The sequence below is a fragment of the Petromyzon marinus genome, chromosome 37 (genome assembly GCF_048934315.1).
Source record: "Petromyzon marinus isolate PM22_M1 ecotype Great Lakes invasive population chromosome 37, UKy_Petmar_22M1.pri1.0, whole genome shotgun sequence".
Lineage (NCBI taxonomy): Eukaryota > Metazoa > Chordata > Hyperoartia > Petromyzontiformes > Petromyzontidae > Petromyzon > Petromyzon marinus.
The window spans coordinates 12,076,451-12,103,978 of record NC_133703.1 but is presented as its reverse complement, the minus strand read 5'-3'; the positions used below and the strand labels follow the sequence as shown (position 1 = coordinate 12,103,978).

General features: G+C 43.1%; 1 protein-coding gene across 2 annotated transcripts in view; it reads left to right on the top strand.

Annotated features, from left to right (window-relative positions):
* The window catches only part of LIG1 (DNA ligase 1), a 31,216-nt gene extending 5,479 nt beyond the window's left edge, over positions 1-25,737 (top strand). The window contains exons 3-26 of one of the 2 annotated variants that reach the window (XM_032967398.2): positions 1,557-1,986; positions 3,075-3,186; positions 3,993-4,085; positions 4,836-5,162; positions 5,327-5,486; positions 6,488-6,598; positions 7,641-7,697; positions 8,254-8,426; positions 8,952-9,118; positions 9,746-9,822; positions 10,527-10,618; positions 10,953-11,052; positions 13,352-13,437; positions 13,563-13,678; positions 14,700-14,795; positions 15,301-15,411; positions 16,420-16,491; positions 17,105-17,249; positions 17,939-18,021; positions 18,177-18,329; positions 20,074-20,127; positions 21,804-21,947; positions 23,127-23,219; positions 24,090-25,737. In XM_032967398.2, coding sequence (XP_032823289.2) covers positions 1,557-1,986; positions 3,075-3,186; positions 3,993-4,085; positions 4,836-5,162; positions 5,327-5,486; positions 6,488-6,598; positions 7,641-7,697; positions 8,254-8,426; positions 8,952-9,118; positions 9,746-9,822; positions 10,527-10,618; positions 10,953-11,052; positions 13,352-13,437; positions 13,563-13,678; positions 14,700-14,795; positions 15,301-15,411; positions 16,420-16,491; positions 17,105-17,249; positions 17,939-18,021; positions 18,177-18,329; positions 20,074-20,127; positions 21,804-21,947; positions 23,127-23,219; positions 24,090-24,176 — 3,139 coding nt within the window. In that variant the 3' untranslated portion in view covers positions 24,177-25,737. Of the gene's footprint in view, positions 1-1,556; positions 1,987-3,074; positions 3,187-3,992; positions 4,086-4,832; positions 5,163-5,326; positions 5,487-6,487; positions 6,599-7,640; positions 7,698-8,253; positions 8,427-8,951; positions 9,119-9,745; positions 9,823-10,526; positions 10,619-10,952; positions 11,053-13,351; positions 13,438-13,562; positions 13,679-14,699; positions 14,796-15,300; positions 15,412-16,419; positions 16,492-17,104; positions 17,250-17,938; positions 18,022-18,176; positions 18,330-20,073; positions 20,128-21,803; positions 21,948-23,126; positions 23,220-24,089 lie in introns of both variants that reach the window. The other variant, XM_032967397.2, reaches the window with a different exon arrangement.
* Positions 25,738-27,528: the final 1,791 nt, after the last annotated feature.

Sequence of the window (27,528 nt, the reverse complement as noted above, 5' to 3'; positions counted from 1 at the left end):
ATATCCGACCAGGAACACATAAGCAGTGAACTCAAGCACGTACACCAAGCTCTTAGGGCTAATGGTTACTCCGACTATACAATCCGCAAAGCATCACTCAAACCATGAAGAAGAACCCTCTTGAGGAGCCTTTCAAAACCATCACTTTACCCTACATTGCTGGGATCACAAAAAAGATCTCCAAAATCTTGAATAAACACAAGATCCAGGTCCGTTTCAACACATTACATAAAATCCGTGATCTGGTTCCGTCTGTAAAAGATGTGATTCCGGACATACAATACCCTGGTGTCTACAAACTAAGTTGCCTCTGTGGTAGTAGTTACATTGGAGAAACCAAACGCCATGTCTCGGACCGCATTCGTGAACACAAAGCAGACCTTAAACACGGTCGGACCAACACCTCGGCCGTAGCAGATCATTGTTCTAATTCAGTAGGCTCACATGCCATTGACTTTTCCAAGACAGAGGTTCTTTGTAAGCCATCTGGCTTCCATGAGAGATTCGTTCATGAGGCTATCCACATATACAAGCACAGAGACAATTTCAACCGAGAAGATGGATTCTATCTTAGCAATCATTGGAAAGATTTGATAAACCATTTCAGTTCTTAATTGATTGTTCACGCTTACAGTGGCTTTCAGACAGCATACATTATAAAAAATTTCGTCTCCCCCCTCTTTTCAAAATATAGATGGACTAGTCCTGGGTAAACTGCCAAATCGCTGCGCGTGACGCTAACGGTTTTTTATAAATAAATAAATGCGCCGTTTAAAAATACATTTATGCAAACCAACACACCTGAAGATGACCGTTTGAGTTATGGTCGAAACGTCGTGAGAATTTTTTATTGTTTTATATATATTTTATTATTTTGTTGTTTCTCTTCAACTTGACACCTGTTTTGTGAAACATTGTCATGTATTGAGTATTTGGTTGCTATACATTTACACATGATAAGCCACTAAGTTGAGCTATCATTTGTGGACAGGTCGCTTCTGAAAAAGAGCAAAACAGCTCATTGGGCCTAACCTGGTAAAAAAAAATGTTAATCTAATACAAATTGATGCAAATATATTGTTCCTAAAGCATGGAGTATAGTGCCACACCATGTCATCTAATTGCCAAATTCAAATTAATTATGAATGCTCATCATAGCATCTTAAGGTCGTCTTTATTCTACCCGTAGGATGTAAGCTATCGGATATATCTTTGTCGATGAATGTGTAACATTGACCACTCGATCAACATTGGATAGCTGGATTAATTAACATTGTACTTGGTGAATGATTCATTCGTTAACTTGTTATATACTGCATGTGGATTATGAAACGTAATTTATCCGTTGGTAAAATATCCAATGATGTTACAAAGGAATCTCATTTTATAAGTTGTCTATAGTTTAACACGTAGGCTGTGTAAGGTGGGGGCGGTTTAATGACGACATTTATGTGATCTAACCCAAAAAAAACATCTATCATGGAAGTTATCTATAATTACCAAAGTTGCTTTTGAAATGCGGCCCTCAATTTTGTGTAATTGTGTGACTTCCTTAGAGTGACTAAAACGCCACTTAAAGCAAAGAAGAATGGTTGCTCTCCACCTGCTGCTGACAACACCGATTCCCCCGTTAAAAGATCTACAAAGAAAACGCGGCGAGTCCTGGAGAGCGATGACGACGATAACGATGATGACGATAACATTGACGAGGAAGCACGTAACAACAGTGTGCTGAAGAGCACAGGCTCGGAAAAGAGCAAAACCACGGAGAACACCGTTACCCCGGATAAGAATGCGATGCGGGTAAAGAGGGAGACCCCAGAAAGGAAGCCAACACCAGAGCAGAAGAAGACTCCTAAGAATAGTAAAGTCTTAGTGGAGAAGGACAAAACAGCAGGGCATGAGGTGAAGTCGAATGGGAAGAGTAAGGAATCACCTGGCAAACAGAGTGACGGGGAGGTCGACACCTCTACCTCTGAACCCGAGGTAAAGAAACTTTGTAATTTTACACGTTTTTTACCGCATGATGACTCTGCTGCGTGATATGGAATTTATTTAGACCTGGTTGTATGTGTAGTGGCTTTCCAGGCGGGTTGAAATCTAATTGAGTTTTGTTGGCTCAATCGCTGACTGGTTAACATGGTCAAATAGCATGCTCACCAGAAAATTAGAAGCTAAGTTTCTGTAAACTGGATGTTAAACATTTCTCCCATTTAATTCTCACACTTCACCTCCCCTTCAACTCCACTGGCTTTCCTTTTACCACGACTGTCTTTGCAAATAGCTGATGGTAGTCTTTAAATCTCGCGATGGCCGAGCCCCACCTCATCTCGCCTCTCTCATCTACTTCCATGTCCCCTGTCATCCTTTTCATCCCCAATTTTCTCTGTCCCTCCTCCGTGCCCAGTCCCTCCTTGCATCCCTCCACTGGAATAAACTTGTACGTTAAGGAGTCCCCCTCCTGAATCTCCTTCCATTCCTCTCTAAAGCCAACCTCTTCTCTATTGCCCTTTATCTTCCCTTCCCTCACCCCTCCACTCCTTACTGTCACTCCCCTACCCTTTTGTGATCCCCAAGTACCCTCTCACTGTCACTCATTCCTCAATCTTTGCACGCCTCTGCCATCTAAATCATTCTATTGTCACCGTGTGTAAAACTACATCAAGCGCCTTGAGTGAAGGCGCTCTGTAAAATTATATATGCATATACATTGCGCATCATCAATGCTGTGATCTTAACTAGCCAAATCTGGACAATTTACTAAATGAAGTAAAAACACTTCCCTGCTTGAGCTGGATGTACCTGACAAATACACCACAAGCCCTAATCTGTATTGAATTTGTGGGTGCTATTCATAGAAAAATTCATTGATTGAGGGATTTTTTTTATCATATCCATGAAAAATCTTTATCGACTAAATTTGACTCTAATAACCATGCTGGTGTTCCATGACTACATTTTGGCAAAGAGATCACTTGTTTGGCAGATTGCATGACTAATTGGAGATGTATGTATTTTTTTCTGTTTAATAGCCATGATGGGTTTTTTTTTGTTATCCACTTTCTGGTCCGCAGGCAAGCAAGGCAAAGGAGACTGAAAACAATGTGGATACCAAGACTGGGACTTCAAGTCCCACGCTGCACACATCCCCGGAAGGAAATTTGGTCATCCCAAAGCGCAAGACAGGTCAGGTGCCAGCCTTGTACATGGATCTAAGAGACAAATAAAATTGAACTGTGACATGCAATTTATAATTCGAATTTGCAGTAAATGAGTGAAAATAATAGAAGTTGAATTTTGAAGTGTAAATGTCATAGATCATTTATATAAATTCACTCATTCGATTCACTTAAGTGACTTACATTGCAATAATTGTTTAGAGTTTTGTTTTAATAGCTATAGTTGCTTATTACCTAAAAGTTATATTTTATATTGTGATGTGCAAAACAACTTGAAGCAGTGCTACCATGTGACATTGGAGGCTTTTTAGAAGGCTGACAGTTGTACTATGGTGTTTTTTTTTCTGTGAATGCTTCATAATGTATTGTCAGATTGCTGTCTGTAGGTAATGCTGGGAATAATTATTTAGTTTGGCTTTCTACATGGCAATAACATGGTGTGATTACCATTAAAAACCAAATATACTTTTTAGTCTTTTTTTTATGAGCTTCATTAACTCTCTATAGGTCGGTGTTCTTTCACAAAGTTTCAGGGGAGGGGTGGGCACTTTAACCGATAAGACGTCAGTGTGAGAGCCGTCACACCTCCTGCAAGGGGGGTGGATTGTCGGGGGTCGCACTAAAGGCCACCATGGGCCACCAGTGGCCCCACGGGCCTTGCAATGAAGAACGTTGCTTTAGATTAGTTCAAGGACGATGTTCACAGTCACAGTTGCTCTCCAAAAAAAAAAATGTATTTGTATGGTTAGGATTCAGAAAAAAAAGGTTTTAATCGTGGCTCTATGGCTTATCGTCCTGTGTACGCTTGTGCAGCCCGTAAACAATTACCTAAGCGGAAGCTCGATGCCTCCCCTGAAGCCTCGGATTCCTCCAAGAAGCCCAAACAAGAGGACACAGGAGACACACGTGAGTTGCTACTCCCACTTGTTTTCTTTTGCCAACTTTGCAAAAGGAGATTAATTTCATGTAGCGCAAAGGTCTATTAGAAGAAACTTGTGCAGAAGAAACCTAGGGGATGGTAATTTAGTTGTGGTTGATAAAAAAATAAAAAAAACATTTGTTGATGCTTTGACAGTACCCTTCAGAATTTGTTAATGTAGTTTACTCCGTGAGAGCCCATTGAGATGGTCTCATGTGGAAAGGAGACCTGGGAAATTATGGATAAGAATGGTTATCAACTTCCAGTTCAGTTAAACGTGACGGTCATTTCAGATGCGAGCTATTATATCAGCAAACATTGGCCTAATTTTAATAATGAGGTTCCCCAGAGATGACCTGCTAACTAAGGGCAAACTACGTGAGAATAATATTGCCTGCACTGATAAAATCGTGGTTTGGAATTTAGGCAAGCTACTTATTAAATTTGGTTCTCAAGTGTCATGAATCATTGGTCTCAGCCTAGTTGGCAAATACTGCACCTAAATTAGTTTCCATCATAGCAATTTTGTTTATGACTTAGATTTTTTATATTTCATCTGAGAATTAAAATATTCAGTTTGCTGATTGTGAAAGTTATGAATAAGGGTGTATTTCATTACAAATAGTGGCATATAAAAAACGCGTCCTTGTGGATAGTGACTGCAATAAATGTCCGCATTCAACCACAGTAAAGTGATGTGCACTGTTCTAACTCTCTTTTTCTTTTGTTTAAAGCAGCCAAGAAGCAGGAGACGATACCCACGAGCAAAGAGCAAGGGCAGAATGTGGCCGAGCCAATGGACATTGATACGTCGGCGACTGAAGCAGAGATCACGAAACCAAAGGACAAAGCAAACACAAGCGCAGACTCCGCACAGGAGCCCACTGCTGAGGAAGCCTCCCCCGAGCGTGAAAATAAATCTGCGGAGAAGAAGAAGAAAATGGAGGAAAGGATAATTTCTCCAGATAAGGCAGATGATTCTTCAAAACAGACACCGAAGAAGAAAGCAACAGAGAAGCCAGCCCCCAACAGCAAGGGCAAAGAAGTCATGAGCAGCTTTTTTGGTGAGGCTACAGTAACGTATTGTACTGCAGTGTTTTTTGTGGCATCAAAAGCACGTGGTTTCACACAGTCAATAGGGGTGACACCATGGCAGCCCGCACATGGGGCGTCAACGGAGATGGGGTGAACCAGGTTGTAATCGTTTGTGACCTTCTCGTGCCTTCAGCGCCGAGGAAGAGCTGCGCCAAGGTCATGGAGGAAGAGCAGAAGGTGCCGGAGGAGAATAAGAACACGGCAGATGAAGAGGTAGAGGAAAAGAAAGAGAAGACGGACAAGGAAAAGGCTGTTGACAAAGATGTTACACCGAGCCACAAGCCTATTAGCAGGTATTTGTAAATCTTAATCAAGATACTTAAGTTTGATCAACATTCCATAAAGCAGTCGAATCATTGGTCAATACAGCACAGTGACAAATAACAAAAATTCCTTTCCCTTATAGCCCAAACATATAAGCTTAACTTTTACTACATATCTGGAGAATGGGTTTAGACTGAAGCGAGCTATTTGGTTGATGTTGCTTATAGGAGCAGTTTACAACTTTTCAGCACTTTGGGCAGGTATATAGTGTCAACAGGCAAAAGATCAAGACAAATGAAACGTTACAGAAGTGAGCCTTCCTATTTATGTGGAAACTTGTTCTCATTTATTCGTAATTCTTGTTTCGTATGGCTAATGTAGATGCAGAATAACTACAATTTCACATTCATGTGGTCAAAACAGATAACCACATCAGGAGCTGCGGAGTGTATCGCTGTAATGTCTCCGTATCTGTGGATCATCGTGTATTGCGTCATTATATGCTGTTTCGGTCTGTTCTGGATCACCACAGTCGCACACTGGAGAGTGACTTAATTTTCTATTTGTGCATCGGGTATCTGCATCTGCCATGGTTTGTGTGGATGCGATTTAGGGGGTGGACACTGAGCTAGGGTAGACCGATTTAGGATGGATTGATTTGGGGTGGACTATTTTAGTAATTCCATCAATGCTACTGAGTGCCATATTGTAAGAGCCGACCTTTCACTATGGAGCACCCCAAAATTAAGTTACAGTTGGATCCCATTAAAAACGCACATTATTTTTGCATGGGACACTTGTCAATGTATAGGCCAATGAATACAATGTTTTTAGGTTATTTCAACAACCTAAGCATATATTATAATCTGAATAAATCAGAATATATATTTATACTGGAGGAATCCAATGAGCTATAAAGCGCTTTTTCACAGATGTCCAGTCGAAGCAGGTCAGAATGTTGAATAAATATGCGCAGATTATTAATTATTTACCTTGTTTATGAGTGTTTTGTTGCTTGTGCCCTCTTAAGCTTTTTTGGAGGTGGAAAAGTGGAGACGACACCGGGCTCACAAGAAAACTACAATCCCGCGAAAAGCCATTACCACCCAATAAATGATGCCTGCTGGGAACATGAACAAAGGTGAAGAGCTTGCTATCCAGCACTCATTCCTGTAGCTTCGAGACAGTTGTGACATATATATCACCCATTCACTTCACTAGGCTTGCATGGTTGATTCAGGCTTGCATTATCTTGCATGATCTCACAAAGATTGCATGATCTTGCATGATCTCACAAAGATTGCACGATCCCGCCACCATGGGGGCGCCACAGTGGCGAGATGTTAACTACCTCGTCTGGTATACAGGACGCTGTGGGTTCGATCCTGACCCTGACGCCTGTATATTTGGAGTTTGCATGTTCTCCCCATGGTCGCCTGGATTATTTTCCGGGTCCTCCGGTTTTTCCCTCCACATTTCTAATCAACGTGTTTCGAGTATTTGGCTGCTATGAATTTGCACATGATAAACCACTTCATTCAGCTGTCATTTGTGACCAGGTCGCTTCTGTAAAATATTTTTTTAGCTCATTGGGCCTTATCTGGTTAAAAACATTGTTTAGATTCAATTCATAATACAATTTGTATCACAGTATCAAAATGTTGCCTGGTTCTCATCCTTATGGAGGTCACTATGAAAAAACAATGGAAGATGTTGACCTTGAATATGGAGAAAATGAGCGAGGAACCTACATTTACTGAGCTGTATGCATCTGTGTGCCGCATTCCTCGAATCACCCTCAATCACCCTTCAATAGATCATCACCTTGCTCTTCTGAAATCATCCCACATTTTAGGCAAAAGGCCAGTGTCCCCAAATTTGTGGTCAGGAGTTCATATTTACGGCCACCCTTCATTCTACGTTGAACTTTCGCGCCGTACGAACCCAACCGTGCTTGGCCGCATACCAATGTTAGAAGCCCTTGTGCTGACATGAATAGGATCTTCCTAAGCAAAGCAACTACCGTGGAGTGTTTGGCTCAATCGTTGAGATGAGCAAAGTAGGTTATTTCTGATAGTTATAAAGACATTACTCTTTTTGTAAATGGAGATGATGATCTTTGTGTTATAACAACTAGTTGCTGATGAAATGTGTAATATATTTACATTGTCTTGTGTGTTCAGGGTTCCCTATCTTGCCGTAGCAAGGACGTTTGAGAAAATTGAGGAGGAGTCTGCTCGGTGAGTTGACGAGGGAATTCATCTCATAAATAGGATAGTTAATGACACAACTTGATCGTCTCATGTTTCAAGGCCTTAAAACAATATTATTTTACAAATCAAATATACTGTACAATTTGCAAATGCCAAATATTTGTAATACCAAAAATCGTTAATTTAAAAAATAGTATGACATATGTGCTGCGTGGAATTTTGGGGGATTTTTTTTCAGTTGTCAACAATATTTAACACATACAGCCATGTGATCAGTCCTCAGCTGTGCAAGTCCTTATCTCAAGGTGATTGATACGCTCACAGATATAATGAAAAGCCATTCCACAACTGAAGAGCAGCGAAGGAATTATAGGGTGAGGGACCTCCAGTATTGCAGAACTTAATTGGAAGCTAAGAAATAGTTTCTGCAGTTTAAATAAGTGTAAAATAGTGTGAGGAGAAGTGAGATCAGGGAGGTTAGGAAAATGGCCAAGGATGCCCCTAAAGATGAAAATAGAAGAGAGTTTGCCTTCTTGTCCTCCTTTGGCACCTCACAGCAATGTTCACGTTGTCCTCGCTTCAGGCTCAAGATCGTGGAGACCCTGAGCAACTTCCTGCGTTCTGTCATCGCGCTCACCCCGGACGACCTCCTTCCATGCATTTACCTGTGCCTCAATCAGCTGGGCCCTGCCTACCTGGGCCAGGAGCTCGGCATTGGGGAGACCATCCTCATGAAAGCCGTTGCTCAGGCTACCGGTGCGTGCATGCGATGGGGCGTGTTGCGTAGCGGAAGTTCCACATGAACACATTTCACAGCGTGTGCGTGTTTTATCAACAGTGATGCTCGGCACTAGGCGGCAGGGTCCATCCCGGTCACCTCGTTCTATAGTCAAACCTGAGGTTGATACTGTGAGCATTGGTTGGTGTGAAGTCGACAGGGAGGGATATGTAATTTTTACTGCTGGATTGAGGACACGTGGTTTTCATAGAGGGGCGGAATGATGGCAATGTGGCGAGCATGCTGTTCTGAATTCGGCAACCTAAGAGGTTATTAAAACATGGGAATGGATTAATAATAGCTTTTCAAGTAATTATTGTGAAATGTGCAGATCCAATTTCTAAAGCATTTTAAATGCGGATACGTTTTTTATGGTTTTTATGTCATCCCATTTACTGTTATTTAGTCACCATAAAATATGTAATAAAATATGTATTCCACTCATATATTCTGTTGAACGTGGCTGCTGGTGTTTTTCCGATTTTCTGATTGTGCCCATACAGGGCGGCAGCTGGACAAGATCAAGGCGGAGGCCCAGGAGAAGGGAGACCTGGGGATTGTGGCCGAGTGTAGCCGCAGCACCCAGCGCACCATGTTCACCCCTCCCAAGCTGAACGCCACCACGGTGTTCAGCAAGCTCAAGGACATCTCCCGCTTGACGGGAAATACTGTGAGCCAACTTAAATTGAGTCCACTCGTTCATTTAGTACTTCCCTTAATTTATCTGGAGTATCAGAGGCTCTGGTAACCATTTATCGTGTGAAATGTATCCAGTCATTTATATACTGCACCCAGCTTGTGAACGTATGTCCCACCAGTCCACTCTTTCACGTCATCAAACCACCCATTGCACAATGTTCACCCATTCGAAGCTGACCGCTACCGCGGTGTTCACCAAACTCGAGGACATCTCCCACTTGATGGGAAATACTGAGCCAACTTAAATTGAGTCCACTCATTCATTCTGTACTTCCCTTAATTATCTGGAGCATCAGAGGCTCTGGTAACCATTTTAAAGGGCCAGTCATTTATACACTGTACCCAACTGGACGTATGTCCCACCTGTCCACTCTTTCACGTCATTGAACCACGCCACCTTGATCCATCTTTTCCTTTGGCCCAACCTTCAATCGTAATTAAAGGAGTCAAGCTGCCGGTGAAGCTTCCACGTTGTGAATATTTCCAGGAATAAGACCCTTCTTCGCTCTGACTATTTTTTTTAAAGCTCTCCACATCGTGAAGCTCTTAGGGGATGCTGATATCCGTTCAAGCTTTGCGTCTGTATCTTTGCTTCCAGTCTATGAACAAGAAGATTGATGTTGTGAAGACCATGTTTGTGGCCTGCCGGCACTCAGAGGCTCGCTACCTCATCAGGTGAGTGCATGTCAGTTGGCGACACCTTGGCGCCTACATGACTCTCCTTGATTTGTCAAACACCAAATGACTGCTCTTTTTTTATTTATTGAATATTTCACTCTCGTGTGATGGATGACATCCCCACTAGCCACTGAGAATCACCGTGAGTAGAACAGAGTGAGGCCAAAACCCCATGTTGCAATGTGTGATATTTAGAAATTTATCTCTAACATAAGTTGCATTTTCTTGCGTAAAAATCCCCAGTTCTTTTAAAGGTTGCGAATACGCCGTGGAGGTGATGAACAGGGCCCTGCAGTACTTAATGCTAAAGCAGTGCACTCATTGAGACCACTTTGGCTTACATCCTTCTTTTGAGGTCATAATTGTATGCCTGAGATTAGGTTTAAAGTGATGGAATAAAAACATGAGCACAGCTAAGTTTGGAAGTTTTGTAGCTCTTGCTATGTTGGCTATAAATAACTTGACACATCTATCAGCGATTACCATTTGACAATAACCTGTATCATATATCTGTAACTATTATTTAAACTGCTTCAAAAACATCACTTAACAATAAACTCCATTATTAACTATACGACTGGTAAATAGTCAAATGTATCAATAACCAACAGAGATGAGAACTGCCCAATGGTTTTTTGCTTAGTTGAAAATTACATTAAGCTCGTTGATTTTTGACGATCACGATTGGTCACCGTATTCAGGTCACTGGGTGGGAAGCTGCGTATTGGGTTGGCAGAACAGTCCGTCATCGCTGCCCTCGCCCAAGCCGTCAGCCTGACACCTCCTGGACAAGGTAACGTGGCCATCGGTAATCACACCCGCTGGGGTAACGTGGACCATGTCTGGTGACACTCGTGTGCCATTTGTCACTTATGAGAAGGGGTTGCTGGATCATGTGGAGTAGTGGTTCTCAAAATTGTAGTCTGCAAGGCCGAGGGAAGTGATTTTTGGAGATGTTGCAGGTACAATATTTTTCATGAATGTGGAATTTCTATCACCAGCTAAAAGTCTCAAGTCAGAGATGAACACCGCCCAAATGGTTGTTTGAGAAAAGATACCCTGACTGAATGATTTGATATACAAGTAAAATAAGGACCAATCACTGCAATTATCCTTGTTTCTGGCAGAGTTCCCACCGAAGGTACTGGATGGTGGAAAAGGCATGTCACCAGACTCTCGGAAGGCATGGATAGAAGAAAAGAACCAGATTCTGAAGCAGACGTACTGGTAAGGACTGAACAACAAGATGTACAGTGAGGGAAAAAAGTATTTGATCCCCTGCTGATTTTGTACGTTTGCCCACTGACAAAGAAATTATCAGTCTATAATTTTAATGGTAGGTTTATTTGAACAGTGAGAGACAGAATAACAACAACAAAATACAGAAAAACGCATGTCAAAAATGTTATAAATTGATTTGCATTTTAATGAGGGAAATTAGTATTTGACCCCTCTGCAAAACATGACTTAGTACTTGGTGGCAAAACCCTTGTTGGCAATCACAGAGGTCAGACGTTTCTTGTAGTTGGCCACCAGGTTTGCACACATCTCAGGAGGGATTTTGTCCCACTCCTCTTTGCAGATCTTCTCCAAGTCATTAAGGTTTCGAGGCTGACGTTTGGCAACTCGAACCTTCAGCTCCCTCCACAGTTTTTCTATGGGATTAAGGTCTGGAGACTGGCTAGGCCACTCCAGGACCTTTGATGCGGTGAAGTTGTCCTGTCCCCTTAGCAGAAAAACACCCCCAAAGCATCATGTTTCCACCTCCATGTTTGACGGTGGGGATGGTGTTCTTGGGGTCATAGGCAGCTTCCTCCTCCAAACACAGCGAGTTGAGTTGATGCCAAAGAGCTCCATTTTGGTCTCATCTGACCATAACACTTTCACCCATTTGTCCTCTGAATCATTCAGATGTTCATTGGCAAACTTCAGACGGGCATGTATATGTGCTTTCTTGAGCAGGGGGACCTTGCGGGTGCTGCAGGATTTCAGTCCTTCACGGCGTAGTGTGTTACCAATTGTTTTCTTGGTGACCATGGCCCCAGCTGCCTTGAGATCATTGACAAGATCCTCCCGTTTAGTTCTAGGCTGATTCCTCACCATTCTCATGATCATTGCAACTCCACGAGGTGAGATCTTGCATGGAGCCCCAGGCCGAGGGAGATTGACAGTTCTTTTGTGTTTCTTCCATTTGCGAATAATCGCACCAACTGTTGTCACCTTCTCACCAAGCTTCTTGGCAATGGTCTTGTAGCCCATTCCAGCCTTGTGTAGATCTACAATCTTGTCCCTGACATCCTTGGAGAGAGCTCTTTGGTCTTGGCCATGGTGGAGAGTTTGGAATCTAATTGATTGCTTCTGTGGACAGGTGTCTTTTATACAGGTAACAAGCTGAGTTTAGGAGCACTCCCTTTAAGAGTGTACTCCTAATCTCAGCTCGTTACCTGTATAAAAGACACCTGGGAGCCAGAAATCTTTCTGATTGAGAGGGGGTAAAATACGTATTTCCCTCATTAAAATGCAAATCAATTTTTGACATGCGATTTTCTGGATTTTTTTGTTCTTCTGTCTCTCACTGTTCAAATAAACCTACCATTAAAATTATAGACTCATCATTTATTTGTCAGTGGGCAAACGTACAAAATCAGTAGGGGATCAAATATTTTTTTCCCTCACTGTATACCACCGTGCAGTGTTTCTGTAGCTGCTGCTGAGACATGGTTTATAGCTCTTTCCTTCCACCAGTCTAGCCTGTGATTTGAATGGCAAACAACAAAAGCTGGCCACATGGAGCTTTTTGCCTATAGAGTAGATAATGTATGGCCAGCTCAGTTTGGCGTTGGTTTCATTGCGTGCTCATGCCCTATAAGCAATCTGTTCAAGAATTACTGCCACCCAGATCACTCCTCGTCACATTTCCAATTTAGTCGGTATAAAAAAAGAAGTAAGGGCAGAGCGATTCCAGGTCACGACTAACTTCAGTAGCGAGTGATAATCTGAACCCATCCTGGACCCACCCCGCCCCCGTTCACCAATTGCAGTGAAGCGTGGTCAAACATCTCGCACGTCTGGCACCCGTGGCATCGGGACGCCGTCATCCAGCGCTGAATTAACAAAGCTGTAAATTATGCTAATGATGAAGTATGAAGTTGCTGCATTGGTGGAAATTTTACAGTTGATAAGTTTTTATTAAAGATAATAGGTGGAGTTTTTTTTACTTTGAATTTAAGAAATATTGTCACCATCGATTTACATAGAAACCACCCTTTTAATTGTCAAACACGTAAGGTAAGGCCACACAACTGAAACTATAGTCTTCATTTCCCCTCATTGATCGTAAAAGATTTAAATTAATCATTGACTTAATCTCATTGCAATGTAGTAGCCATAATCTTCTCTATGGAGAAAATCCCTGGATATCACCAGATGAGTAGACTGAAAGGAAATCACAAGATGTTGTTAACCACTGCATTGCAATTGTTGTCTTGGTTCTTTGAATGCTAATGATGTTACGTTTCTCTTCCAGTGAATTGCCAAACTACGACGTGATAGTGTCAACCCTGCTCAAAGAGGGCCTGGATAACTTGCCCAAGTTCTGCAAACTCACCCCGGGTAAAATGCGCCCGTTAGCATCATTCTCATTATCGTCCATTGTTAATGCACTGCTGCATGAAGGTGTCTCCACGCCGACGTCATTGTTCAACATCGCTGTTCTCATGTGCATGATGCTGTGGCAGGAGTGCCCATGAAGCCAATGCTGGCACACCCAACCAAGGGCATTGGAGAAGTGCTCAAGAGGTTTGATGAAGCAGCCTTCACTTGCGAGTACAAGTATGATGGGGAGCGGGCACAGGTACGGCTGTGGGGTTATCCATTTGCGAGTTATTTTCCCGGGTTATCTGATGGCTCAAGTCGCTCTAATGCACCCGTGTCAAAAAACACACTCCTGAGATCTCGCCTGATTACGCAAAGTAAACTTGAGATCCTAGGTTGGGAGTCCAGACAGCCACCAGTGAATTAACCAGATTGGTAGGTGGGCTGAGTTGATAGTCTGAGTGTACCTGCTATAATTTATAAATAGGATCATTGACATAGCAAACTAATATTTAATCAGTGTCAAATTGTCACTGTATAGTACTTGATAAAAAAGCCCCTTTTTCATCATTCTGAGCAACTCTTTGACAAGCGATGCTCTGCTGAGTAGGAATTCTGCAAGGATATATATATTTTCCTTAATGGCAAAATTTTTAATTCCCCAAAAAAACAGTTTTGAAAGATTTTTTCTCAGTCTACATAGTTTAGTAATAACAAATGTCTCCCAACCAGATCGCATTACATCGCCAGTTTGATTTCTGTTGCTGCTCCGTTATGTTAGCAGAGGGATTTAAAAAAAAGTACATGTGGTTTGCTGTGAAGTGAATCCTTACCTCAACGACCCTTGGACAGTATTAATATCTAACTGAAGTGTGTGCCAATGTTGGCAGCCTGTAACTTCCCACTGCTGTGCATAGGCTTCCATCATTTTCTTCCATTTCTTCATTGCTCTTGTTCACACATGTCCTCCAAACTCTTTGAGATATTTTTCTCACCATCTCCTCCACTGCCTTCTGGTTATTTTGCCTTCTCCCGCTCCACTGTCTAGTTAATTTTGTTCATCTCTCATCATTTGATCTCAAGACATGTCCTGCCCGTTTATGCTTTATTTACTTTGCTTTAACAGGAGCATCGGCCGGTATGTTATCCCAAATTGAACAGTAAAATTACTGCGCCTATAAGTTTGGAATATAAATTAAAACTCTTTAAGTGGTAAATTAGCTCACGTCAATATTTTTTTATTGGCTTTTCCCTAATCATTGAATGACGTTTAATGTTAGATTCATCTGTTGGAGAATGGGGACCTCCATATCTACAGCCGAAACCAGGAGAACAACACCACCAAGTACCCCGACATCATCAGCCGTTTTAGCAAGGTTGGCCAACGCTATAAACCACACACACCTGCAGGAAGTTACTGGGCAACTGATGGCCGTGTTGGCTTATTGAATTGGCACTGCCGAGATCCTTGATTCAAATCCGTGAATCCGTCTTAAATTTATACTACATCACTGCACAACAATGGCATTGTGGTCTTCTGTGCATACATTGTTGTACGTATATGCAGTAAAATGTATATGTAAAATTTGATACGCAAATAATATTTGGATATGTTCCTTGGTGACCCGCCCATACTGGACATCTGTGAAAAAGAGCTTCATAGCTCATCGGATTTCTCCAGTCTAAATAAATATTCTGATTCTGAATGTTTGACATTCTATCCTGGTGAAAGGAATTTCAGAAATTACATTTTTGACTTAATGACAACAGGCAAGGATGACAGCAAAAACAGACCTGTTGCCATGCGGATAGAACGTAGTAAAAAAAACATCAGGCACTAGATGATGTGAAATGTTGCCACGTGCACAATGCTCGCTACAGGTCAAGAAGGAGCACGTGCGTTCGTGTGTCATCGACTCGGAGGCCGTAGCCTGGGATCAGGAGAAGAAGCAGATTCAGCCCTTCCAGGTGCTCACCACTCGCAAACGGAAGGTGAGAAATGATGGCCACAGCGCCACAGCGGGTAGCCGTGGTGCAATTCAATACTGACCATGGGCACCTTTGGGTGTGCGACCGAGCAGTTTGCGTGCTCGCTGCCAAACCATTTTTATCCGCTGTTGGCAGTTTGCTCCTTCAAGCCAGCGAGCAAGAAATAAGATGACATTCTTTGTCTCGTGTGAAATTAGTGTGAGGTTAGATTTTCTCTCTCTCTCTGTGTCTCTGTTGTCTCTCTCTGCCCGTGTGTCTCCGTGTCTGTGTCTTGTCTCTCTCTCAAATTTCTGCTTATGTGTCTGTCTATGTGTCTCCGGTTTTGTGTTTTGTCTCTCTCTTAAAAATCTAGCAATCTTTGGAAGAAGGTAATCAACCAGGTAGGGTGTTGACTGTTATGTATTGCATTATATTTCTAAGTTTACTAGGTTTATATTCTTAGTTCTTTCGGTAAAGTCACGTTGAAGTGAAACAATAAAAGGGAAATAATAAAATATATATTTCATTATTTTATTGTTTCCCTTCAACGTGACTTTACCGAAAGAACTAAGAATATGAATTACTGCAGTCACGAAAGCTTTAAATCAAAATTTACTAGGTTTGTTTTCTCTTTCATTTGTACCTGATGATGATTGCTTGTGTTGCAATCGAAACGTTGTATGCTATTATTAAATTATTATTTTCTCTTTCTACGTGACTTTACCGAAAGAACCAAAGAGTCTTGTGAGGTTGTGGAATTGTATACCTCGGCAAACCATGCAAAACAATTAATGTCCTCAACAATAGAGAAGTGTTTTTTTATCAATTTAGCTGATGTTCTACAATCTTGTGATTGTTTTTTTTGCGATCGCTTTCCTCTGCAGTCTTTGTCCAAGGTTGTCTAACACGGGTTGGATCATACTGCTAAGTTGTGATTTAAACTACAATATAAAATGTTAATATCGTCTGCAAATGTAACACATGTAAGAGTTCAGAATAATGCAGCTCTCATTTTATGGTGCTTTGTTTCAGGATGTTGATGCCTCAGAAATTAAAGTTCAAGTCTGTGTCTATGCCTTTGATCTGCTCTACTTGAATGGGGAGGTAAGATTAACAAAATAAAAACGTTTCTCTCTGGTGCCTTTACACATTGGCGGGAAGGAACGTGTCTTTTCGGAGTTAATGGAGACACCGAAAGTTGAAGATCTCTGCTGTGCATAATGACCCATCAGCCAACTTGTGAATGTTCCAAGATGTGGGGGCTGATGCACCATCACTGTACAGCCAGGTATAGCCTATGACCAGATCACCTGAATTGGGGACCCTGGCTAGTCATATCTCCGAAGACGAGCAGGTCTGAGCCTGGATAGTGTTTGGATGGGTGTGACCACCTTGTTTTAACAAGTGTTGGGCTTGCAGAGCTCAATTGTGGGCAGCAGAGGGCAGTGCAGCAAAAGCCATTATTGCACTTATTTAAATCCACGTCTTTCTCTGCACCATCTCTCACTGACCACCGTCAACTAGCCCTATACGATCCACGTAGCGTTCGGAGGCCTTTCTTCGGCAGTCGATTCACAAAAGGGCTGTACATGCTCTTATGTAATATTACGCTTAATCCGTGAAGCCACACACTATCAACAGTTGCGCTTGCACACATTGAGGCTTCAAAACGCACTGAGCGAATGTGTTCAGCATCTGCTGTGCGCCCTGTCTGCAGTCGCTGGTGAAGGAGCCGTTCCGGCGGCGGCGGGAGCTACTGCGTGCTGCGTTTGAGGAGGTGGAAGGGGAATTCATGTTTGCCACGGCCATGGTCGGCTCGAACACGGAAGAAATTGCAGAGTTCCTGGAGCAATCTGTTCGTGGTGAGCACCCCCTTGCACCCAGGGCATCAGAATCAGAATATGTATTTACACAGGAGGAATCCTATGAGCTATAAAGCTCTTTTTCACAGATGTCCAGTAGGGACACAGAGCCAGAACGTGACAACAACAAACAAATACATAAGGGGGCCTCGCTTGTCAAAGGTTGCGGTAAACAATTTTGAGAGTTGGATGTTTGTCGAGTTGGTCAAGTGACTCGGCAGGATAATGCCCAGATAGCGTCACTTCGTCAACACCTCCGACACTTTTGGGTTTGAATTTGGGAAGTCAGCCATCTAGGTTAAACCTTTTTTTCAAGTATATTGAGTTGATGGTCTTTATCTATTGGACCTTTTTGACATTATAAAAACGATGAAAAAAATGTGCATGTTTGTTTGCATGTTTGCCGGAAGTATGTGTGGTTAATTTGAATCCAGGATCTCAATATATTTAGTGTTCGAATAGCTTAACAACTGTTTTATTGCCCGAAAGGTTAAAACTTATTCTTCAATTTTTTTCATAGTTTTGATGGTCTTTGCCCATTTATATGTGACTTTGTAACAACAAGAACAACGTTACTTCATGTGTCTGTGAGATGGAGGATGATTCTGCATGAGATAGAAGACAGCTCATAAGAGAGATGTATCCATAAGAGAAATCAATTATTTAGGGTCATTGTCTTTCATGTGTAGATTCTTGTGAAGGCCTCATGGTGAAGACTCTTGATGTGGATGCCACCTATGAGATTGCCAAGAGGTCCCACAACTGGTTGAAGGTGAACATTGTTTCTCAACTTCTTGTATGGGTTGTACATTCTTGTTTTCGAATAGATAGGTTTTACCCTACTCGCCCGGTATTGCACTGCGCTGCATCGTGTGTGGCGTTGTGTCACGACGGGGTGGGGGGGGCACGATCCACTGTCTCAAACAGCTAAAGAAGGACTACCTGGAGGGGGTTGGAGACACCCTGGACCTGCTGGTGGTAGGTGGATACCATGGCCGGGGCAAGCGCACGGGCACGTACGGGGGCTTCCTGCTCGCTTGCTACGACGACGAGAACGAGGAGTACCAGACAATCTGCAAGGTGAGGAGCTCCGCCGGCACTCGCCAAAAACATACACGTAAAGCTTTAGGACCAATCCTCACTGAGCCTTAAAACATTTTTTTCATTTAGCATATGAGGGGTTATGGCTTCACCTCTACCATCGCTTGGCTGGCTATCTTTTGTAGCCCCATTGCAATCAGTGGGAATCCATTGGGATTTCCAGTGTCTAATGTAACAGCTTGGAAAACAAGAATCGCTGATAATATACTAGCAATTGAATTGTTTTAACATTAGCATATTCCCCCATTCACATTCCGATGACGTACGTGTATGTCATGAGTTTGTCTTCCGGTTCCGTTCCGATGACGTACACTTAACAGAACGGAACCGGTTTAACACGTAGGCTTTCGCGACCAATATTATTCATAATAAAGGTTTTTGGGTTAGATCGCGTTATTTATAAATGTGTCGTAACCCTCCACCACCCGACATGGCCAATTAGCAAAAAAAAGTGCCACGTTGACAAAAGACAAATAGTTCACTACTTTAGCCCACCGGTGTGTTGAAGAGTGAACCCACAACATTTACAGTTTGAGTACGACGTTTCACTGGTAATTACAGTGGTCCCTCGTTTATCGCGGGGGATACGTTCTAAAAATAACTCGCAATAGACGAAATCCGCGAAGTAATCAGCTTTATTTTTTACAATTATTATACATGTTTTAAGGCCGTAAAACCCCTAACCACACACTTTTATACACTTTTATACAGACAGGCATTAACGTTTTCTCACATTTCTCTCTTATTTAAACACTCTCAAAGTTCAAACTTTCGCAGATTTAAAAAAATAAGTACAATATTAGTAAATTAAGCCAAAGATCAAAACCTGTTTTCAAGCCCAAACATTTTTGTAAATCTGGCTAGCCGAACGCATTCTGTACTCCCTTAGCTAATCAGGACGCAGAACACGTGCGGTTCTCCCTTAGCCAATCAGGACGCCGAACACAATGCGCGTTCATACTGTACGCAGGAAAAAAAAGCATGCAAAATTACACAAAAAAATCCGCGAAAGGTGAACCGCGTTATAGTGAGGGACAACTGTACATCCAGCATCATCTGGCGAATTGCCCGATGATGCTGAATGTAATTACCAGCGAAACGTCGTACTCAAACTGTAAATGTTGTGGATTCACTCTTCAACACACCGGTGGGCTAAAGTAGTGAACTATTTGTCTTTTGTCAACGTGACACTTTTTTTTTGCTGATTGCCCGTGTCGGGTGGTGGAGGGTTACGACACATTTATAGAACGGAACCGCAAGAATAACTTGACTAAAATAACTTTATCGGTACCGAGGATCCCACAAGGCCATACGGGAGGGCGTGTGGCACAGTTTGGCGTCAGCTATCATAGAGTGCAGTCGTGTCGTTACGGTTTTCTGCGGTGAGTACAATGCCATTAAAAACAACGGCGCTACGTCTCCCTAAATAAAATTAATGCTGAGCCGCTCGCGGTGAACAGGAAACGTCTCTGAACGGAAAAGGGTTAACACTAGACTCACTAATTACTAATAACTTTACTAATTACACTGACAGCACGAATCACCAAAAAGACCAGGGAGTGCCACAAAAGAGATCTCTTTGCTGGTGTTTCTGATTGTAAAGCGGCCGCCGCAGGTATGGATGCATAGGAGAGTGTTCTGTCACGTTCATAGTTTGTCTCCAGTACCATTCTTCCGATTGTATTCATGCATGTTTGTTAACATGCTTTTAATTTATCTGCAGATTGGCACGGGATTTAAGGATGAAGACCTGGAGAAGCATGCTGCCTTTTTTAAGGTGAGAGTTCCAAATGTTTCCGCAGCATGTTATAATTTTTGTTGGAAATAAAAAAATGTTGGGTTGTATCAAACCTAGTAGAAGCACTGTGGATGGCATCCCCACAACCTCACAATGAATGGAGCTTATTAATTTTGATTTACATTTCATTATCATTTAGATCATTAATCTGGCCTCGGTATCATGTTGAATCAACAAAAAATACAAGTATCCGGTGTGGTGTGTTCAGCGCTGGGAAACAAAAGCAGCTGGGCTTGTTGTGCTAGTCATTCCGCACCCTTGTATACCATTCCAGCCTTGCTCAGTGCTTGTCAACAGCACTTGCCTCCGATTTACGATGGTTGGCTACGTACGTTGTGAAAGAAGTTCAACATACATACGAGTCTTTATAGCTCAAATATAGGGTGTTTGTTGTTGCGTATGTTGGTGATTGCATATATATATACACCCCCATGCAGAGCCATCCCTAGGCTAAGGCGAATCGGGGCGACTGCTCCGGGCCCCGGACTTTGGGGGGCGCGCCCCGCACTTCGACGTCACGATGTCAGATGGAATACCTCTGGTTCAGTTTGAAGGCGTCGGGGTCCCCACACGGTGTGACTTGCCCCGGGCCCCGTGCCCTCCTATGGACAGCGCTGCCCCCATGCAAAACCTATGCTGACCAAATCACCTGGCATAATGCCCAATTTCATAAGATCCCAGAAACCAAACCTAAGTTGAGCTTGGTTTAGAACTTGGAGGGGCAACCAGCCCGCACCACAGGTAGTGAGAGGCCGCTGATGTGTTTACGTGTTGGGCAGCAGAGGGCAGTGTAGCAAAATCAATTCGCCAACCAACTGAGCAGTGTGGTGAAATTTTGTCAAGTAACCCGCACGACCCACAATGCAAGGGGTGGGGGGGGGGGGGACTTTATCCAGCAGCGGATTGACAAAAAGGATGCACGCGTTCAAGCATTTGATGTTAAGACTGTTGCGGTGAAACATCTTGGCTTAAAGCTTTCGTGACTGCAGGAATTCATATTCTTTGGGTCTTTCGGTAAAGTCGCTTAGATGGAGCAATAAAATAATGAAAATAAAATAAACAGAAAACTACGACGTTTCGATCACAACACAAAAGCCGATCATCATCAGGAGGAAGAAAGAGGGGGAAAGCTGCTGGGGCAGACTGTTTTAATGGTTTAAACTGAATACTGTTAACGGTGCTGTTAAGTATCGTGCACTGCACGTGTAATTCGTTTTGGAACCCACAAGACAAAGATCCCCCGTATAGTCTGAACAGACTGTTGGGGAAAGTCCTGTTAGCGAGCGCCTCTGAAGGCCACCACAGCACAAGAGAAGGTTTGTCTCTCATTGTGGTGTTTACACACTGCACCAGCTATTCATTTTATACTGGTTCGACCTTGGGGGGAGGCCCAGGACTGGTTTGTGTAATTGTCGCTGGCGCTGGCCGTGAGCGGGAACCCACTGCCAAACAAGCGACGTGCAAGTCTCTCGCATTTAAGGTTCCAAGTCTCCACTGCCCACCCCCGCCTTCCGCGCCAGCACGGTGAAGTTTGGTCGAATAGACCCCCCCCCCCCCCCCGATATCCACAGTGCGTGGGGGGGGAGGCCCTTGTGCAGCGAGTTGATTAACAAAGGGGGATGTCTGTATTTTTTTTTTCGTGTGTGGACCTGCAGGAGCATGTGATTGAGCGTCCGCGGTCGTACTACCGCTTCGAGAGTGGCGCAGAACCCGACCACTGGTTCGACGCTGTGCAGGTGTGGGAAGTCAAGTGCGCCGACCTGTCGGTGTCTCCGGTCTACAAGGCAGCCAATGGCCTGGTACAAATGTGCACACACGCACCCAAAACAAAAGATCCCCCATACAGCCTTGTTGGGGCACGTGCTGTTAGCGAACACCTATGAAGGCCGGAACGGCACACGAGGGGGTGGGTGGCCAACACCACGCCCGGCCGCCTTTGTCTCCCCAGTGTCGATGTTTACACACTGCACTCGGTACGTACTTATTTGAGACTGAATCGACCTAGGGGAGGCCCCGGATCGGTACAGATAATCGTCACTTGTGTTGGCCGTGAGCGGGAATCTGGTTCGGGGTGCTGGGTTTGTAGCGCAGCGCGCTAACCGCTACACAATGCACACCCAATATTATCGCACACCGGTTGCGAGGTGTTAACTCCCTCGCCTAGTATACAGAAATACGTGGGTTCGATCCCGACCCTGACGCCTGTATTTGAAGTTTGCCTGTTCTCCCCGAGGTGACGTGGAATTTTCCTTCCACATTTAGAAACATGCGTTTGTAGAGTATCTTGCTGCTATACATTTCCACGTGATAAGCCGCTTCGTTGAGCTATCATTTGTGGCCAGGTCGCATCTGAAAAAGAGCTATATAGGTCAGTGGGCCTAACTTGGTCAAAAAAATTGTTTAGTTTCATCTTATACATGTGTTCGTAAACATATATCCATATACGCTGTGTACGCATGTATACATAATGCAGACACATTAATTAACACCCTCAAAAACACGTAATCACGCATTGATAGATATGCGTGACAAAACACCTGGTTTTCTGTACCACCCTTCCACCTCTGAAGCTCTTCCTCCACCGTGCTGCCCCTTCCTGTCACCCTGCCCCTTCGGCCAGTGGGTTGCTCAGAAACAATGGTTGTAATGTGTACAACATATATGTTTTACATTAACTTAATTATAAAAAAAGTCATAACTTCTTGCAATAGTAATCTGATTACACACCGACAAAGGTGTCATGATATATTGGATCACCCTTACTTGCCGCATTGGATTGCCATTGCCTATTACTTATAATGGGTTATTACATTCGTGATTTACCTATTATGTGTGTTCATGCCTTGACTCCTCATCACTGACGAGAGCAAATACTGCCATTCACTCGGGAGCCCGACACCGATTGACGGGCTCGATGGGACTACCCAGTGGGCTAGGCTGTGAATGGGTCCCTCCCGCGCCCCCTGCGCTGCGCGCAGGTGGACAAGCAGAAGGGCGTGTCCCTGCGCTTTCCTCGCTTTCTTCGCGTGCGCGACGACAAGAAGCCAGAGGATGCCACCAGCAGCTCGCAGGTGGGGTCAGAGTGCGCGCGTCGCTGCGCTGGGACGCGATGTAGCGCGGTGGTGGGCCCCGTGGGTACACGTGTGTCACGTGTGTCACGTGTGTCACGGTCGCCACGTGCAGCCCGGGGGAGGATGGGGGGAGGATGGTGTATGCAGTTTAGAATCTTTATGATGAGCAAGTATGTATTATTGAGCGTTTTGGGGGTTTTTTTTTTTCCCCCCCTCCAGAGTAGGACCCGGCCCATAATGACTGGTCGCCATTGATGCAGCGACAGCAGTTTGGTTTTTCTAAGAAGCCTTTGGTGTACGCCCCTCGCAGAGAAACGTGTGCCCAAATAACTTTCTGTTTATGATGTTATCCAAGATGATTTGATTGATGGCATGCTGTAATTCTTCACACAAGATATGTTTTGACAACAATACATTACATTTTCCAGCAGTAAAAGCCCTTTTTTATGTCTTTGGTGCATAAGTTTTGTTATTCAAAGTGTGCCCTTGCTCAAATGGAAATTGGGCCGTGGTCATTTCGAGTTTGCAATTCTGAGCCAGTGGTAAAAAAAAAAAAATTCCGTTGGTCCATCCATCGTTGAGCAAAACTCGTGTGTTCATTTCCCCAATGCAGGAACATTCTGATGGAAATTCAAGTGCTGCTATTTCACCACCCGGCCAGATGTATTGTGTTCCCGATGATAAAATATTCACTTTGTGTGCGCGCATGTTTCCAATATCAGCAGACATTTTGACGTGTAATTTGTCATGGCTTGCTCTTATGTTTGAAGTTTACTACTTTGCTGAACAGCCGTGCATGTCGTGTGTGTGTGTGCGCGCCGCGTGTGTGTGTGTGTGCCGCGTGTGTGTGCCACTTGTGTGTGTCTGCAGGTGGCAGAGCTTTATAACAAGCAGCAGCAGATACAGAATCAGAAATCATCGGTGGCCGAGGATGCGGGCGAAGAAGAGTTTTACTAGGAGATGGACATTGCATACCCGAGCCTCTTCCGTCTCACGGGGGAGGGGGGGGTAGGACGGGGATCCAGAGTGCTTGGGTCGTCAGTCTCATTGCTGAAACCAGCCCACTGACGACTGGACCTCGAATAATTCACGAACACAAATTTTGTTCCTGGGTAGTAAGTGTCATTTTCTAATTGCTTATGCCTCAAAAGTATGGAAAACGGCTATTATTATTCCCCGCAAACTTTTGATGTTGTGACCAGGACTTTACGTGAAGGAATGACACAAATTCACACGACGTTTTCTATATAGGTCAGTGGGCCGAACTTGGTCAAAAAAATTGTTTAGTTTCATCTTATACATGTGTTCGGAAACATTGAAAATAGGTACATTTCAAAATATCACTGTCCTGGTCACAAAAGCAAAGTTTGTGGGGAATAATAGCCCATTTTCTGTACTTTTGAGGCATAAGCAATTAGGAAATAACACTTACTACCCAGGAACAAAACATATATATACAAAATATCTATTTTTTTTGTTACACTGTTATAATTCAGCTTCCATGGGGGCACATTTGCCTCAAAATATGCGGTGGTTTCACGAGACCAGGTTTTATTCCACGTCCATGAGTATTCTTTCGGGGGAATTTGTACAAGTAGTGCGTTATAACTTGTCAATATCTCCGTGGTTCACGGTGAAACAAACTTGGCAACGGCTCGCTGTGTATTTTACGTGCCCGAGAAAATAAGTGTTCTTCTCACAAGTTTCTGGAGAGCAGCAATTGTACAGAAGACAATCCTGATCTGTCCACTTGTAGGATTTGTTTGCAAAGGCCGTGCTGGACAGGATAGGGTATGAAAGTTATTATAAAAACATTTGCCAAGCGGTTTCTTTCTGGTGTTGTAATTAACTATCTTTAATAGTTCTACTTTGATAAGTGGCTGAAAACTCCCCTCCTATTACGTTAAAACTACTTGTTGGAAAAAACAGTTTTTTGATGGTAAGTTCTTATTGTAATCAGACTTTTAAAGACGTATTCGGCTGGTCACGACTTCAATAGATTGGTGAATACAAACAGCCCTCCAGTTTTGGGCTCGGCACATCCATCATTGGTCCTCCCATCTCAAGCCCCTCGCCACTTTTAAAATGCATTGGTGATCCCCACCCAAAGCTGTTACATAATGCTCTGATGGACGCCGAGGCAAACCATCTTAAGTAATAAATAAACAAATGCCAGCCGAGTTTAAATAATGTGCTAGATTCACATTGGTGAGCTATCATTGGTTTAGGGGGAAAGCTGATGTAGTGAGCACACAATCTTTATTTGTGCGGGAGGTGGAACATTCAAATTAGATTGGTCAAGAGAGTAATTTGGAAATGTCCGGGAAAGCCATGTACAATTGGCGAGGGGGGGGGTCTTGGAGGAGCGTTGGAGAGGCAAGGGAAGTTTGAGAAGGATGAGGGGGATAAAATAAGTCGTTAAAGGGATTCGCGAGGATCCTTGAACGGATTAATTCTGTTAAGTGTTGCATGTTGTGGTGTTTTATGTGCCTAAGAAAATAAAGAACAAGTTTTAAGACTTGCCCGGCTGGAACTCCTTTACACGATCACACAGCTCTACATGCTAAGCAAACTAGCCCATCGGTGGGCAAATTTTTTGACTCGCGGGCCACAGTGGGTTCTAAAATTTGACAGAGGGGCCGGGCCATGAACAGTTGGATGGAGTGTTTGTGTGAACTAATCTAAATGACATGTAAAAATCATTACATGAAAGGATTTGGCCTTTAACAGGTAGCAAAGCATTTATTTGCAAGGCAAAGTGCGCCATGTAATGGGGAAATGGGGACATTACAGGAGAAAGGTAAAATTTAATTGAATATTTGGACAAGTTCGACGGACCGGATTAAAAAGCCCAACGGGCCGTACTTGCCCATGTCTAAACTAGCCTCACTCAAGATGTCCTCAACTGGGAAAGATAAACTACCTGCTTTGGCTTTGATCACTGACAAATCCATACACTTGTCCATATATATAACTTGATCAAGGAAGCCTCAGTACTCTAATAACGGTAAACTGCTTTCATTCATCCTAATCTAAAAGGTGGATTTACAGATTACCTTAGTTTTTACTGGCCAATTTCAATCCCATCACCACAAACCCAAAATATGAGAAAATTCTCAAGACCCAAATTAACAATTGCACCTCTAAAAATTGGCTTCACTCTAAATAATTGGACCTTTGCAAATACTGAGACTTCCACGGTGCTCAACTTCCTTAATGTAATATTTTATACTGGACAGTAAACAATGATGTGCCAATAGAAGTCCAAAACGATATGGTGGACCGTGTCACCCAAGCAAAAGATTCGCAAGCCTCACTTTCTCGAGGCATACAATACCTGGTTCAATAGCTACCATTCTGAATGAAATTAGGTTGTTTCGGTTGAAAACCTTGTATATATAAAAAAAATGTAATCACATTGGTAGTTCCACAAGTTTCCATACTTAAACCAATCTTATTCTCCCTTCTGTGTAATTGATCTGAGAAACCAACTTCTATACCATTGATTTTTGCTGATGATACTGCAATAATGGTAACTGGAAATTCGCCAAGTGATTTTGACCTCACTGAGCATCTTAATTAATTCCATTAAATTGGTTCTGAATGTAAATAAAACCACAAAGTAATGCTTCTCTTTGTTTTGAACTTCTTTCACACTGTACAAAGCCAACAATGCTAAGTGAAGTAAAGGGAAGAACAAGCTAAAAACAAAGTTATCAAGAAATTAGTTTTCAATTTCGAAAATTCTACTTTGCAATGAGAGATCCTGACACATTTCCAACCCAGGTTGTCTGGATAATCAACAAATATAGCAAGTGCAGGAGCAAAAATATTTGTGCTCGTCAACTCGACACTCAAGTTTTATCTCCCACTGATTACATTGCAAAAAATAATAAAATTGGTTCCCTATACATATAAAATCTGCATACCACAACTTTACTATGTTTAGATATGGTAAGAGCAACCGTACTTCCAAATGTTGACTGTTATAAGTTCCCCTCTTGAGGTTGTTAAATAAGCTAAACTCACTCTAGCATTCGGCTCTTCGCTTCCTACCGAACACTCCCTCCAGTACCCACCATTGCAACATTGATTGGTTCAAACTTGAAATTCCTCTGCCCGTAGATACATCCATTAGGCGTGTATATTCACACTACCCAAGGAACAATGGGCATTATAGGAAAAACCTGGGATGGGATGATCTGGAACATCACCTGGCATACGGTCTCATACCCGGCCCCTTCAAACTTCCGTCTGTTAACACCTCGGAGAGAAATTCCACGTGGAAGGCGGTTCCACATTGATGAGG